Source organism: Lipophrys pholis (genome assembly GCF_963383615.2).
Source record: "Lipophrys pholis genome assembly, chromosome: 16".
Lineage (NCBI taxonomy): Eukaryota > Metazoa > Chordata > Actinopteri > Blenniiformes > Blenniidae > Lipophrys > Lipophrys pholis.
Window position 1 is genome coordinate 6562889 of NC_137634.1, and position 16385 is coordinate 6579273.

The following is a 16385-nucleotide window of genomic DNA, read 5'->3' on the forward strand; positions in this document are numbered from 1 at the left end:
TCACTCAGAATATGTCCGGGGGGCAGAAGACGTCAACTCTTCCTCTGGTGAGATCTGCCTGCAGAAACAATGCACTGATTGTTACACTCTTACACATTAAACACAGATGAGTGGAAGTTCAAGACTTAAAAATGCATATATATTCCTTCAAAATAAAGATGACATAGACATAGTTATGTCTCATTGAACGAGAATGACACTACTTTAGGTTAACAAAAACCAAGATTTGCGTCTTTAAGTGTCATATTTGACACTTAACTGCCACGTAAACTTTTTAAATTGCAATTTTAAAAAAAACTACATATTTGCATGTAATTCTGTAAAAATAACAGAGAGATAATGCACAGAGAAAGAATGCAGGTGAAGAAGGAGCTTTACAAACCATTGCAAAGTATCTGACAGTGATAAACTTTAAACTAATGCGGGGGAGTTTTATTCCAGGAAAACAAAGCTGTGATTCACAGGGTGGGAGAAGAAGTATGACGATATCAGAACATTCAAACTCTATACAGATTTGGTCGGGTATCACTGAAAGGACTCAGTTGGCCAGACACCACCACTGACGTGGTTAACGCTCATTTGATCAGAAGCAAGAATCCAAACACCAAAAAAAAATAAAAATACTAAATATCCCCAAAACACAAATCTGTACCTCAAGGACAGCAGCAATCGCAGGAAAGCAAACAACTTAAAAAAGCTGGAACCACAGGAGGAGAAACAGGAACACAACCCAAAACCACAACCAGATACAAAAAAGAAGCCCCAATATAACACACACTCGGGCACAGGTGAAACACATCAGGGCGGGGAGCAGCAATCAGACACAAAGAGAGAAAGTCAAAGAGCATGAAACAAGAGACAGAGTCAGAATCTCAAAATAAAACAGGAAACAAAATGTGAACCGTGACAGAATTCCTCCAAAACAATGAAGTTTTCTCTGCACAGCCCCACCAGCAGGGGGCAGCGTCTGTGTGGCGCCCGGGGAACCTCTAATCTAATGCATGTTTCTGGACTGTTGGATGAAACCAAGAGGAAAGTCATGTATGTACAAGAATATACTTTACATAAAAACAACCAGTCCAGACTCAAAGCAACAATATCTTCACTGTGGGCTGGGAGTGCTCACCATTTCACAACATGTCAACAACTGAGCGAATTGGAGACTCAATGAAATATCCTTTTCCAGTAGAATACTTTGGTTCTTCCGTTAGTCTGTGTGTGTCTGAACAGGCATTTGTTGGATTAGCGTACAGTTTGGAATGGAAATCGTGAGAGAGGGCGGGGCAACAACATTAATCATTCCATTATTCTTTCACGGAATTTTATTCACTTTAATGGAGACAAAAAAAATGCGAAAACCTTTTTCGTTCTACAGCACAAGTGTGACAATCGCAGCAGTCATTTCAAACAGAAGCATGAGACTGGTATCAAAAAGTCTTCACTTTGTTTCTCACGGACCTTAACAGCTGCTAACAATCATATTTTACATCAGGACGAGGCGCACGTGTCAAGGAGTTTTGGCAGCAGGGGAAATAGGATTGAAGCTCAGGAAGACACAGATTAACTGTAACTCAGTCGTGTTCTCAATCATTTTGTGGAAACTTTGATTTACCCCCAAACTGGTTCAGTATAAATACAGAAAAATACACAGAAGAGTGTGTGTGTGTATGTATATATATATATATATATATATATATATATAGTCACCATCCTGACTGTTTCCATGGCGGCACTTGGTCAGCACACACCTGCAACCCTGCTGCTTGCTCCTCTGTCATCACCGCTGATGTTGTACATGATGCTGCCGTGTGAATTATTTATTCTCCACACCGTATTTATGAATAACAAATTGCTGACTGTCGACATCAGTTTGCTGGATTATGTGCGTGCAGGCCTTTTACACGATAGCTGATGAGCCGCTGGTGCGTGATTGCCTGTAGCAAATCACTCAGTTATTATAGATGATGTTTTACTGCAGTTAAACGTCTGCTTAGGCTACGTTTTATTCTGGAGATTATTCTTTTTTTTTTTCCATAAAACAACCTCCAGTCATCAGATTTTAATGCATGTGCAGATAATGCACCAAGCATTTAAGCGCTTTACAATTGTCGTTTAACCGTAAAACACATCCAGCATTTTCTGTATCTGCCAGCCGGGCCGAGTCGAGTCCCATCAACAGAATCAATGGCCCAAATGGCTTAAAATGAAAATCTTTTACCAACATTGTTTCAATATTCATCGACTGCAGCCCGGAGGAGAACTGCACAGCGTGCCACATGGATTCAAATCAAAACGCCAACACAGCGTTGACCATGCAAGTTTTATTTCAAACGGTAGCGTGTAGTAGAGAGGCAGAGACGTTATGTCCCGCCAAATGTTATGCAAGTAGGCACGTCTCACACCGAGTACTTTTCTCTTGTACTTTCCCCTCCCGACACTCCCAGGGTGTGTTTTTCATCCAGCCAGCCAGCAGAGAAGTGACAAGAGGTGTGACGTGAATCGGATCAGAGATGCCCGGAGTCACCGTCTCACTTTCGTCTCTCCTCCGCTGCGGCCCGTTACTACGGAAGCGGAACATCGACTCACTCCAGGCTGCTTCTGCGACAAACTCACAGAGGAAATGAAGACGCAAACAACTAAAAAAAAAAACACAGAAAGGATGAGAAATGAAAAATAAAGTCAACAACGATGCCCAACAAAATCCAAATAACAATAAAGATGAGAGTAACAGAACCACCTGCTGTGAACAGCATATTTATCTTTTGCGTGCAGATGGCAACGGTCATAAAACAGACAAGAATGCTAAATGTTGAAAACATTGTAGTTTTCATGCCAGGACACTAGTTGGCGTTTGTTTTTTTGTTTTTAATGTGATACAACTGCATGTGCACACAAACAACAGCACGATGTAAACGTCAAAGTGTATTTTGCAGTCCTGTGTTGGATTCGCAAAGCACGCAACATTTGTATTAAACAACTCTTCCCAATGACGGTGGCGTAGAAGGTGGTAAATGTGACGTTCGTTTGAAGGAGGTAAATTCAAAAGCATGAACAGAACGAGCAGCAATGTTTATTTAATCCACCGTTGTTGCCGTTGTGCGCATGTGGAGCAGCATGATGTGATTTAGGAAAGTTTAAGGGCGCCTTTTTTTTAACAAGGCAGGATTTTAGTGAAGGTTAAGAAATGTTCCTTAACATTCTATCCATCCTCAGAGCAATAGTTCTAAATGCTCAAACATATAGTGAGCAGATAAATTCTATTTCTTAAATGATAATTTCATCCCCCTCTTGGGTAGTATATGTGATGATTATGTTGTAATAGTTCCAATAGGAGATATAAGCTGTGCTTGTATGTTATTAATAATGCAAATGTTGTGAACTAAGAGATAAGCAAGGGTCCCAGTGCCAAACCCTACGAATGGATCATGAGTTTCAATCTGTTCATATTGTTTGTTTCAATCCAGCTGTTGCTGTTCAGCCCCTCTGATCTTCCAGGTTCTCTTTCTGATTTGAATCGCTCATTTAATTTGTTCGGAAATGTGGTTCAAGTTGCACTTTTCTCAACTCGGTTTTCGTTGGATTAATCCACCTCATTCAAATGTCATTGTGAGGTTTGACCGCCTTGTTTTGAATCTCCTTTAAGAGATAATCCGAAGCCAATTAGAGAAACTTGTCACGGTTTACTGAAATATGTGTTTGTTTGTTTTTGTCTAAAAGGAACCTTGATGTTCTTGCACAGCGCGACGTAAAGCCGCAGTGAAAACACGCAGAAAGGTTGTTTCTCAGCTTTGAAGTCTCCAGACTTGAAAGGTCCCAGGGTGTCCCAGCAGTGATTACATTTAACTTAATTAGGCACTATTAATTAAGCACAAAGAAATGTAGCCGGGCTTAATTAATTCAAGCATTTATAGCACAGTCGATAAAACGTAAAGCCAACACTGAAGGGAAGCTCAGGATTTGCTTTTTGACATTTTCTTTATTATAACAATAAATAATCGTTCTGCGGCTCACGTGCACGCTGCTCTTCTGCGTCACTGTGACATTGTTATCATACGGAGTTATTAAGCGGCCGTCTATGTTGGATGCTTGGCACTCGCACTAATTACTGTCGAGAATAACCTGCAGAGATGAAAGAGAGGCTCTCTGGGACCATCTGCTGAGCGTTTTACACACGGCCCTTCTGGTCATGTACTGGTTTGTACCTGCTGTCACGGTGTTTCACAGTCTCTGCCAGCCCCCATCACCACCACCACCACCACATATTCATGGTCCTTTAATTTACAGGCCAAATATAAACGTGGGTTCACACCTCAGAGGTTTTAAAAGCTCTGGCGTTGATGAGTCAGCGCTGCAAATAAAAATAAAAAAAGAGAGAAAGACAGAGGATTTACTCAAAAAGTAGAGCGCCGTTACACCAACCTGAATTCATGAACTTGCAAGCGTATTGATACCCCTTGAACTTTTCCACGTTTGGTCACATTAAAGCCAGAAAATGTAAAAATATTTCACCGGGATTTTACGTGATATACCAAATAATACTTGGTTTTCACGTTTGTTTGTTTTTCACAAATTAAAAACTGAAAAGTGTGGCATGTAAAAATATGAATCCCCACCAAGTCCAATCCTTTATCAGTCTTTTTGGGGTTTGAATCTATCAGCTTTGCACATCTACAAACTAAGATTTCTGCCTCCTTTTTTTCTTTACAAAATATCTCCAGTTCAGTCAGATTGGATGGAGAGCGTCTGTCAATGCCAGAGATTTTGTATTGGATGAATGTCTGGCCTTTGGCTGGCTCATTTTAACAACATGAATATGCTTTAATTAAAACCACTCCATTGTTTTGGTCCATCAGAAAACATCCTACTTACATGCGTTGAGCTTTGTGGTTGTAATGTGACAAAATGTGGAAAAGTGCAAGAGATATGAAGAGATATTTTTGCAAGCCACTGTCTTGTTCTGTCAGTCATCAATATACTACAGTTACATAACAGATTAAAAAACATACATGTCTGATTTTAACACATTTTGACCAGTTAAGAATCTATTTCTCAATCAAAACAGTAAAGTTGGAACATTTGGAATTGGACTGTTCGATTTGATTCTGTTCTCCAGCAATACAGTTCTACTTTCAAATAGAGGAAATGCAAATGTCATGAAAGTCAATATTTTATAACTTTAACATATTTGAAAACTTTTACCAAGTTTTCAGCTATTTCTACCCTCTACAGATCCCAACAGCCGCCCTGCCGTCAAAATAATTTAGTAAAAGAGGGGATTTGGAGGCCAGAGGCAGTAAATACTCCCATACTTCTCAGGAACTCGCAGCTTTTCTCAATTATAAATATGATTGCAAATGTTCAAAAGTTTATTACAATAATTCATGTGTAATTTACACCAAACCATTACTCTATTTACATGTATTGATCAGCTGACAATGATGAATTTATATAGTTTTTTGTGAGTGTTGGTAAAGGATAGGACGTCTGTGTTTATATTTTCAGCAGAATGGATTGTTTTGCTGATGATTTATTCACCGACTGCGGCGGCTTGTTCAGAAAGGTGCCGGCACCAACTCTTCCAGGAAAGTAGAACATATTGCAACCTGGCGCTCTGGAGCCACATGTGGCTTTTCAGCTCCTCTCCAGTGGCTCCCTGAATCTTTCATTGTATGTAATTATATATATTATATGTAATTATATAATAATGCATTCCACACTGATTTAAAAAAATAGAAACAAAAGAAGAGAAAGGGAAAAACAAAAAAGAGTAAAGATAAAAATAAGAATTTCCAGGATGGCTCTAACCATTAGCAAACAGAGTGGCTATACAAAGTTAAAGAGGATAAAATAGCTAAGATTTATAAAATCTAAAGCAGGAAAATCCTTGGAGAAAAAACTTTAAAAATAGCCACAACAGCCAAAAAATGTAATAAAATATATCTGAATTGTACCTATGACACTTCACAAATACAACCTTAGTTTTTTGTATGCATAGCAATTCTTTTTTTTTTTTCCACAGTTTTTTCTTTATTTCAGATAAATGTCATGTTTTGCAGCTCCAGACCATTTCTATTTGGTGGAAAATTGTGAAAACATTTCTTTTGTGCCCCCTGGTCACAAGAGCTTCGGTCAGAGCCCTTCCTTCCTCTCTATCAGATTGTTTAAAGTGATTTTATTGTTTTTTTAAAGCACTAAAAGTCCTCGACCCTGAATGTATCTCTGATTAGATTGTAGATTACAAGTTAACCGGGCCTCTCAGGTTTATTCATTGTTGTGAGGTGTAGTAGTATTCACTTCATTGTCTTTTTAAAGTCCCCTCATTTTGCAGCCACTGATCTGCAGCAAAACATCATCAAAATAAGAAATTCGACACGTTCCCCTGAAGAGCTCCTTAATCAGAGCCCATACTGACATTTGCCCTCAATTGAAATGAAGGAGACCAAGTACTGTGATTTGCCCCAGAAACCAGCTAAAGTTCACTCAGGCATTATGGCTTCACACTTCACTGCTTTCCTAAACCTTTTTTTTTTTTTTGCTGTCATCTACCACAGCTTTCGGCTCACTGTTTGTGTTAATCACCTACTTATTAGCCTCTGTGGTAGGTCAGTGTTCTGTTCACCTCAGAGGAAGGGGGGCTCAGGTCTCTCTGGTGTTTTCCTGTTGCTCCAGCTGAAGACTGAGCCAAGCTGTGGTCCAAATCTGCCAGAATCATCCAGCAGATGGAGTCCTTAACCTTCAGTGGGAGCTCTTTTCTTTACGCCCGCTGCATAGCTTCATCAGAATCATCTGGAACCTGTATAAATAACACTAATACGAGCTGTAAATTAAAAAAATAAATTAAATACTCATCTGAGATGGGGGGAAAAAATGCTTTTCTCACTAATTTTCATCACCGCCACTGCGATACTTGTTCTCTCCCTTTTTTTAAATGTTAATTTTAAGCATCCATGCCCTGAATAAACTAAAATATGTCAACATGTTTTAGTTTCAGTTTAATCTTAAGACAACACAGTGTAGGATAGTGGTGGAAAGTACACTTCATCTAATATCGCGCAAAAGCTTTGGGGGGAAAAAAAAAAGTAAAAGAGTAAAGAGATATTAACCTGTTCATATAATTTGGAGGACCAATTTGTTAGGGCTGTTATTGTTTTTATAATCATGGCTAATACAGATGAACTTACATTGTGTGTCATGTGTTTAAGTTCCACTAAAACTAAATAAATATCACATAAAATAACAAAACACAATAGGAACACAACACTTCCGCTTTAACGCGCGTCAAGTTAAATCCATTTCAGAAAAGTTTTATATAGCAAATTAGTTATCTACGGAAGCCTTCAAGGACAAACTTTCCCGAAACCGCTAAACCTGCCCCGCAACCAGAAACGTTAAAGTCGTAAGATGTGTCGCTATTGGAAAATACAAGCAAAAGAGACCGCAGCGTCGCGCCATTATAGCCCGTGTAACACTAGCTTAGCAAAGATGGCGTCGGTCGGTTTCGGAGACGTCAAATTGTAATTTTCCTAGCGGTCAGCGCGAGTTGCAAACTATACGAGTTGGTACTATATGCATTATTTGTCACATAATTATTTGTTGAGGAGCTAAATACACGCCAACTGTTACTTGCGTGAATAGGCACGTATATGTTGCGCCACTGACGCTCCTGTCTCCACAGGCTCTTTGGAATATCAACGTCATGAAAACATGCTTAAAGGAAAAAACATCTGTGCAATTCTGTTAAATCACTCAATCTAATCTACATAAATTATACACAGAGATAATATATAGCCTATAAATGCCGGCTGATTTCTGCCAATAGTGTGATGTGACATGTAAACCAGGTTGCTGCAGTCCCCATAGCAACAGAGGAGAGGAGAGGGTGGGCATGACAAAAACCACAGACACATCATGATCCACACATGTACTTCATTTTCAAAGATGTGTTGTGATATTTTTAAAGCACACAAACCCAGATCCACACCACATACACTATACTGGTTCACGTTTAAGATTAAAACCTAAAGAAATTCAGTTGGCCCCCATTTCCCAAGAACTGTTTTGGTACGATCCAGCCCTTGGAAGAAAAGCCAGAGCAGCAGCCTCCCCCTCCCTCCGTCTGGCAGGTACCACTCACCACCGAGAGGGGTGATCCTCTCCATCCACCACGCCATCCAGTGCTCATTGTGGCAGAATTGCAGTGCACTGGACTGCACAGAGCAGGGTACCATCCAGGCTGTTGTCTGTGAGGGGTGGGGTCCGGCCACACCGATACCACCAAACACAAGCTCACAGAGGGACACAGAGAGGCCGAAAAACACAGAGCGCGAGAGAGAGAAGAGGGGGGAAGAGCTCACCTGAAGAGGAATATAATACGGGTAAGGAGAAAAGGGGGTGGATGAAGAGGGAGAAGGAAGAAGACAATGGGGAAAGGTCCAAAATGGTTTGGATTGATACGCTCCTTTGCTGCTCTGATTTCCACCCCCCCTGTTGACAATCTGACTTGATTCCTTTTTCCATCTCTGGCACGTTTTTTTTTTAACGCATATTTAAACATGTCATGAATCTCTGAATGGCAGCAGTGGTTAATTCATCCTGCATATGATGTTTCTGTGGTTCTTCTTTGGGGGGGGGGGGGGGGGGGGGGGGGTGCTGAAACGCTGATGAAATCTGACCATTTGGCTCAGTTTGTGTTTCTTGAGCGTTTTCAGAGAATGCACAAGCTTGTGAAGCCACATAAGATGACATAATGTAGCAGCTGTGCCCATTCCATGACACAACACTGACCGATATTTAGACTTGAGCGCAGGTCTTGCCTCATGCTTGCTTTGCAGCCGACGGTGCCTCTAAATTAATAAAATACCAAAAACTCTTTTCATACGTGACATATTGAAATGCATTTCCAGCGACACTTATGTGGAGCTTATTTAAGATAAGCCAACCTTGTATGGTGAAAATGTCATTTGGTAGGAATAACCCCAAATGTGTACATGGAACGTACACATTTCAGACCTCTAACTAATCTATTGAGAGTATCATTACACGTTTGTGTCAAAGTGAATGGCTGACTCTCTCAGGTAGAGCACACAGAATATTAAACTCTTTTACAAGTTGTGGAGTAATTTAAACATAAATTCAAACAAAACGCAGAGGTCAACTGATTTTCGTCTGGTGTTTGCTGGCTAGGATGAAAGGAGACACCCCGGTGAACAGCACCATGAGCGTCGGCCAGGCCAGGAAGCTGGTGGAGCAACTGAAGATCGAGGCGAGTTTCTGCAGGATAAAGGTAGGACGACAACATCAAACACACGTACCCTTACTTCCAATATTTATTTATAGCACAACTATGTAAGTATAGATTTATTTCTTGATGTTGGGGTTTTAGTGCAGCTTGAGTACAAACCCTCCCTTCAGAGCTTGAACCACAAGGGGGGGGGGGGGGCAAACCCTCCTGACGCTGCAGTGATTCAGTGTGTTTTCATTTCCAAGTGTTTTTTTATTCTGTAAGAAGCAAACTAATTTATTTTGAGGTCATTACAGCATGAATCTGTCAAATATCAATGACCCGCAGTGGTTTTACCATTAAAAATTGAGCCACTAGTGACCTTCTCCGATGCAAATCACCTTCTGTGATGTTCCAAAGCACTTTAATCCATCAAGATAGAAATAGATCAAATCAATCAGTTTCAATGAGAACTTTCAGCTGTGTCACCTTCTGCAAAATGCAAAGGTCCAAAGTTGTTCCAAATATTTTAAAACAATTTTGAGAAAACAAAGAACTAGATTAAATTGTACTGCATCTTCCAATATGTTCATTTGAATTCATTCAGTGGAGCAATGCAAACTGTACAAAAAAAAAAAAAAAAAAAAAAAAAAACCTTCCCCTCGAGTCCTTTGCGTTGTATTTGTGACCCGCCTCATGATCTTGTACTTGTCCGGCTGTACTGCGATACCTTTAGAAGTCTGGTCAATCAATAGGCTTCATCCTGTCGCCCCATCTGGATTATTTATAGCACCGTTTGACCACACGACTTTCTTTTCAGACTTCAGGCCATCAGATGAATGAATCCGTGTGGTTTAAACAAACTTCATAAATTAAAAATGAGACTGTATTCGTGAGGCCAAACTTCCGTGATTAAAAATGAACCAGAAGTTCGACGGCACTTTTGATTAATGAGCCAGTCCGGAGCTTCTATATGCAACTTTTCATTTCCGTACAATATTCTGTCCATACAGGCTGAGCTCAGCCAGAAGACAATACAACGAGTGAACGCTCCTTCCCGTCGGATGAAAAACCTTGTAATTTATCTCCACTTGCAGGTGTCGAAGGCGGCAGCCGACCTGATGGCGTACTGCGACGCACACTCCTGCGACGACCCCCTGATCACCCCCGTGCCCACCTCAGAGAACCCCTTCAGGGAGAAGAAATTCTTCTGCGCTCTGCTTTGAGACAAATCAGGGATTGTTGTCGAGGCAAAGTACAAGTGTACAGTGTGTACATGTATGTACAGTGTGTACATGTACTTCCGATCTAAATAAGACATTGATGTACTATAGTAACCTTGCATTAAAGCTGCCGATGTACAGTACGCCATCGACTACAAAAACCCAAGTGTCTAAATTCTCAAAATGCAGACGCGCGACGTCTCAATGTCAGAGGGGAAGAATTTGCAGCAAATCCAAGACAGAAATGACATCAACGTGAAAAATAAAAGGCAACAACAATTAAAACACTTATCATACGACTGAAAAGAAACATTTCATGCTCTAATATATCACCGGTAACTGCCAAAAAGAGCGGACAGCAGGCTGACGATCAGGCCAACTAATAGGAAGTTGATGCTCCCCTGATCAGGGGTGGAAATCCGCAGCGTTTGAGGCTTTTAACTGGTTGTGTGGATTATGGCGCTGCTACGTGTCTCAGATAGCGTCAGGCCTCCAACTTCGTTCCACGAATCCAACAGAATACAAATCAGTGTCGGGCAATCCACGGTGACATTTCCCCACAAGCAGATCTTCATAACACACCACTTACAGGTCAGACTCTGTAAATCGTTTAAAGAAGAATAATAAAAAAAAAAAAAAAAGGCTCCTTTAGCTGTGAATCCCGTCTCCATTTTGTATTCTTATAATTCAGTGGTGGTCCCTTCTTTTTGGCAGTGACTTGTATCCAGCGAGGACGACAGCTCTTCATGTGTGGTGACCGATTTTCCCCCACAAGGTTTTATTTGAGGTTTTAACATGTTGCTCATTTCTATAATGTTGCTGTAGTGTGGATGTGAAAGTGTGTGTGCATTAGGTGCTACTGTGAAAACTTAAGCAACAAGCATCTGATCACTGTCGAAATGAGATTTTATAGTACAAATAGCACACGGATACCATCAGAAACCCCCCCCCCCAAAAAAAGACATGCCGGTGGGGGGGGGTTTGTGGACATTTAATATCTATTAAGATGCAAGCCATTGAAGCAAAATCAGCTTTCCAGGTTACGAGTCAGTGACTATTTTCTATTTCTTTAAAAAGGCAAAAAAAAAAAAACAGCAGTTCTAATGTAATTTAAAAACAGATGTGCATTGTCATTTTCAGAAATCAAGATGCGAGAGGTTTTCCAGAGTAGAGGGGTCAAACAATCAGTCCAGTATCACTTCTCATTGGCCAGTTTATAAACTTTAAGAATTCACTTGTCGACATAGTTTCTCCATCTAAAGTTCAGTGTTTGTTACAAATCATCGGCAAAGGTAAAGAGAACAGCTCCTCATCCGAGCCCCCCGACCCCCTGCGGCTCCTCTACTCTGGATCCAATTTAAAACCTAAGTGTATTTTAAATATCTTGCAAATATCACATTTGGAGCTTTGGCGGGTAAAACGAAAAAGGAACCATGGAAAATGAAGCATCAAAATAAAAACCTGTTGATGAAGGTTTTCAGTCTCTGGTGATTTTATTTTATTTTTTTTCCCCATCAAACAAACAAAAATAAAAAAAACACAACGCGTGTCCAAATCTGATACGTGCTTTTTTTTATTTTATTTATTGTTTTGTAATAAGTGATATAAAAGCTGGAAGGTTTTCACAATCAAGACCTCACACGTGGGCCAGTGTTGAACAAGCAGCTGCTACACAACGATTACATCCTGATACAGCATCCTGCAAGCAGCAATGTGGACCAGGGGAGGGAAATACACACCAAACGTGCACTATTGCAGAGTTTGTAGCATAAACTAACTTTAACATTAAGGCATCTCATGTTTTAAAAAATACAGTCGGACACAACTAAGCGTCGCTGTGTCAAAAACCTACTATTGTTTCACCTTCATTTAAAGCAAAGTGAAACAGTAAAATGTTTTTAATTCAGGTCAGGTGATAGATGAGATAGGTTCTGATATGTAGGAAGAAAAGCAACCCGTCAAGATTTGAATACATTCTCTCCTATAAGTGGATGAGGATGGGCACCATGTGATCGACAGTGTTGAGCGTGTCAGTTTTCTCTAGAATCATTGAAAGACACCTACATGTGATGAGCTGCACACCCTAAACATAGACTGTAGCTTACTTTTCCCACCCGACTGTCTTTCTACTAAAAACCAGCTCAGGTTAACCCCACTGATCAGCAATAGAGTGACACGTTCCGTTGACAAGGTTTGAATTCTTTTCATTGGCATCTTTATTTACATACATTTCCATTTTCAGGTCCAAACAGGCTTCGACCAGATGTGTGGGGTGTGGCCTTGTATAATCTTCATTTAAAGTTTAAGTTAAACAATTTTAACAATGTGCGCTCAATTTTTTTAAAAACATCTGCAGAGACCACGTTGAGGTTTTGGGTTTCACATTATAAACCGGCCACATCCCCCAGAAAAGACACTTCAAGCAAACCAACTTCCTCACCAGGAAAACATGTGAACGGAGCACTTTGCAGTACAAAACCAGACTGTGATGTGTTGAGCCCACTATTAGGACAAAATTAAAAATAAATGTAGTTTACATCAAATCTCCTGATGGCATTTAAAGTTGCCAAACCCAAAGAGTGTAAGATGAGCATTAGAATGGTCTGTACTGACAGCTTATCATAGAACACACAACAAACTAGCAGTGTTGAGCTTAAAACGGAGAAATTCTAAGTCCCTTAACAATGAACAAGTAAAATTCAACCCTGCAGAGAAATTAAATGCAGTATTTTCATGAACTGGTGTTTTTTTGAGTATTCCGAACACGAGCAGCATCCCAGTTAAACTCCCCAACCAGCTGTTCAAGCAGATATTTTGGACTACTATTTACTCCAGCACATTTAGTGTTGCGTCGCTGCTACACAGTTGTGACATGAAGTGGAGTCTAAAACAAATTTATTCTATAACAAATCCAAATATTTGCAGTGAAGAGGGACTTCATCAAACCATGTCACCATCTACTATATAAATTATTTCAACAACAATTACTGAAAGACGCTGGCAGCTATTAGTTTGGACCTACTTGTTGAAGACCATGATTAGGGCGCGAGCCAATAAGCCCCATGACAATGTACAGTGTCAGTTCATACATGTTGCAGCTGAATTGAATGAAGATCACTGAAGAGGTATTGTACAGTTTGGACTTCAGAAGTAGAAAACAATGACTGGGTGTTTATAGGAAGGCGTCGCACCATTCCTTAAGACAGCCAAAGCAGTCACCTTGTTGTTTGGAATTTGCACCACAGGTGTCCTTCAGCCAGTCTCGGAACAACTCCTCGTCTTTCTTCAGCACCAGAAACTGTCCAAGAACGACGTACGCCTGCGATGAGATAGATGGGGAGTCAGTGGAGAATCTAGTTAGGAGCAGAGGGAATGGGTTCCCACAACAAGGGCTCTGTGGTCCAGAATCTACATTTAGATTGAAGCACATGATCAATACTCAGTGCAGGGAATACGACATCGACAGTGTTGCTTTTCTCTGTACGTGAACTTTAGGTATTAAAAGTAAAAGTGAATTCAAAACTTTTAAACTATATCTGAGAAAACTGTGTTTGACCGTCACCTTGTCGAATCCTTTTTCCTCCAGCCTTTTGCCAAGAACCTCCCCGATGCCTGCCAGAGCCATCACGTTCTTCTCGCCCATGGGCTCAGCCACAAACTCTTTGTGCTTTTGGGATGTTGACGACATGTCTGCTGTTCAGGCTGGACACAACTTCTGAGCTGCAACACAAAAGCACATTGAGTTTTATTTAAAGATATTTTCAATAAAATGTAATTAACAATTGGGACATCCAACACTTTTTTAGATTTGAGTTTCTGAAGTAATGCATAGTCTTTTTTAATTGTTACTACAATAATGTCTCCCTTTGAATGGCCTCAGGCCCAAATACATTTCAGAATTACTAGTAGAATATGAAACACCCAGACCCTTGAGGTCCTCAGCAAGAGCTTTACCAAGTATTCCTAGATTTAGAAGAAACAAGATGAAGCAGCTTTTAGTTCCTGGGGCATGTGTGGGCGGAGACAGTACAGCTCACACAGACACATCAGATTGTGAATGCAGCTTATATGATCTAATATTCAAATGGATAACACTAAAGGAAAGGATGGATTTGGAAAAAAAATGAATTTTAAATACAACATTTTTGGACTGACAAGACTGATGTGAAAGTGTTGAAAGGCTGAATAATATGATCCCTAAATAAAGCTTTACTTACTTTAATTGTCCTCCTTTTCATGCCTATCTTAATCACTTTGTTTTAATCCATCTCATGACCTCAGTTGATTAAGATTAATTTATTTTCTTAATGACATACACAGATGCAGTCAAGTCATGTCTGAACAAATCTAAATAAAAAATTAAGTTTACACTTCCCAACTCTTCACTGAAGCTAGAATAACACAGGATGTCAATATGCGACATAAAAAATACATTTCTGGACCAAAATAAAACAAACATTTTTGCAATAAGCTGCACTCAACGTCACTGTTTATAGAATTAGCAAGGATGACTTTTCACGTGGTATCGTGGTTCATTTAAAGTCAAAAAGATAGGACACGACTGAAAAAAAGCTAAATCTTTATTCCTTTAAAACATTGAGCTGTACCACGAGTCGCGGGGGGTTTATCGCTCATATCAGCCGTGGCTTGGCTCCGCAAAACACTTTATCGCTGAGCTCCATGTCGCGTTGTGCCTGATACCAGTTCCCTGACAGCGACAGGCCCGAGCCCGTCCAAGTTTACAGAAGCTAACCGTTAGCTTAGCCACATCGCCATTCAAGCTCACGGTTGAATTGCGCGCGCGACGCATTTCAGAGATAACCGGTTTAGCACGAGCTAACTATCGTGGAACACGTTACTACTTAATACTCTGATGAGCCGCTATTATCTGGGAGCAAGCAGTGCTCGCTATGTTGAGCCATTTTTTCACCCCCCAAAGACTAGTATGTATTTCATCGTCTTGTAACGTGTTTAGAACAACAAAAACGAGAAGCTCTGAATCGAGGCGCCTCGTTAGCGAAACTTCAACCGAGCCGACTAGTTATAGATTCCTGACTACTGATCTCCCACACGTACATTATATCTCTTCGACTTAGCTCGTTTGAGCGACAGAACAAAGCAGGAAACAAACAAACCTTTAAAAAGTCTCGTCGAGTTAAAAACAACACTCGGTGTGTGTGGTTTCGGTTTCTAACGGAACACCGGCGACCACAATGCAGCAGTGCCTCGGCTTGCGTCCTGACGTCACGAGGTGACGTACGGAGACGCGTAGGATAAATAGAGCCGCAATGCCTTGCGTCATTACGTCACAGGGTGACGTGCGGAGAGGGGGATGACAAGAGCCCGCGCTCCAAACAGCCAATCAGCCGCCGTGGAAATACACAACATTTCCTTATGATGCGCAAAAAAAATTCCCTCCCGGTACAAAAATCGCTGACACATTTTCAAACGAGCTCAAACACGTGCAGTGGATATTTAAATGTCTCTGGGTCAGCCTCCTTCTCACGTTCTCCTTATTTGGAAGCACAGCGTCCTCATTATACATCCAAATATGGAATAAATGTGCGAACACATTTATTAATGTCTCTTTTCCTGCCAGAGACCACGGGTGTCAAACATACGACCTGCGGGTGAAAACCGGCCCACCAGAGGGTCCAGACCAGCCCGCAAACCATTTAGTGTGGGAGGCATTGTTTTTATTAATAGAAGCAGTTCTAAAAATTGGATACCTTAACGTTCGTGAAGTAACACGAGCGCACTGTGAGGGTGAAGTAAGAACATTCGTGCTGAAGGATGCAGGAGTCATATGACCTGAGAAGCATCGGAGTTTTGTCAAAATGAAACTGAAGAATTTACTTTAAAAAAATATATTTTTTTAAATGTAATGCGGTCATCTGTTGCATTTTCAGTTGGAATAAAAATTAATAACTTGAGTGTAATTC

General features: G+C 40.6%; 2 protein-coding genes across 3 annotated transcripts; one reads left to right on the forward strand and one right to left on the reverse strand.

Annotated features, from left to right (window-relative positions):
• banf1 (barrier to autointegration nuclear assembly factor 1) lies at positions 1-15671 on the reverse strand. Of its 2 annotated transcripts, XM_080483523.1 has the most exons (4): positions 15579-15671; positions 14006-14163; positions 13663-13762; positions 1-58 (listed from the first exon to the last, which is right to left on the reverse strand). In XM_080483523.1, exons 2-4 carry the CDS (start codon positions 14129-14131, stop codon positions 33-35), a joined length of 252 nt encoding a protein of 83 aa, XP_080339649.1. In that variant the 5' UTR covers positions 14132-14163; positions 15579-15671; the 3' UTR covers positions 1-32. The 2 variants fall into 2 exon arrangements, with proteins under 2 accessions (XP_080339649.1, XP_080339648.1); XM_080483522.1 differs by lacking the exon at positions 1-58 and having other exon boundaries at positions 13168-13762.
• gng3 (guanine nucleotide binding protein (G protein), gamma 3) lies at positions 8184-11919 on the forward strand. Its single transcript, XM_080483524.1, has 3 exons — positions 8184-8375; positions 9184-9283; positions 10318-11919. Exons 2-3 carry the CDS (start codon positions 9185-9187, stop codon positions 10444-10446), a joined length of 228 nt encoding a protein of 75 aa, XP_080339650.1. The 5' UTR covers positions 8184-8375; position 9184; the 3' UTR covers positions 10447-11919.
• Positions 15672-16385: the final 714 nt, after the last annotated feature.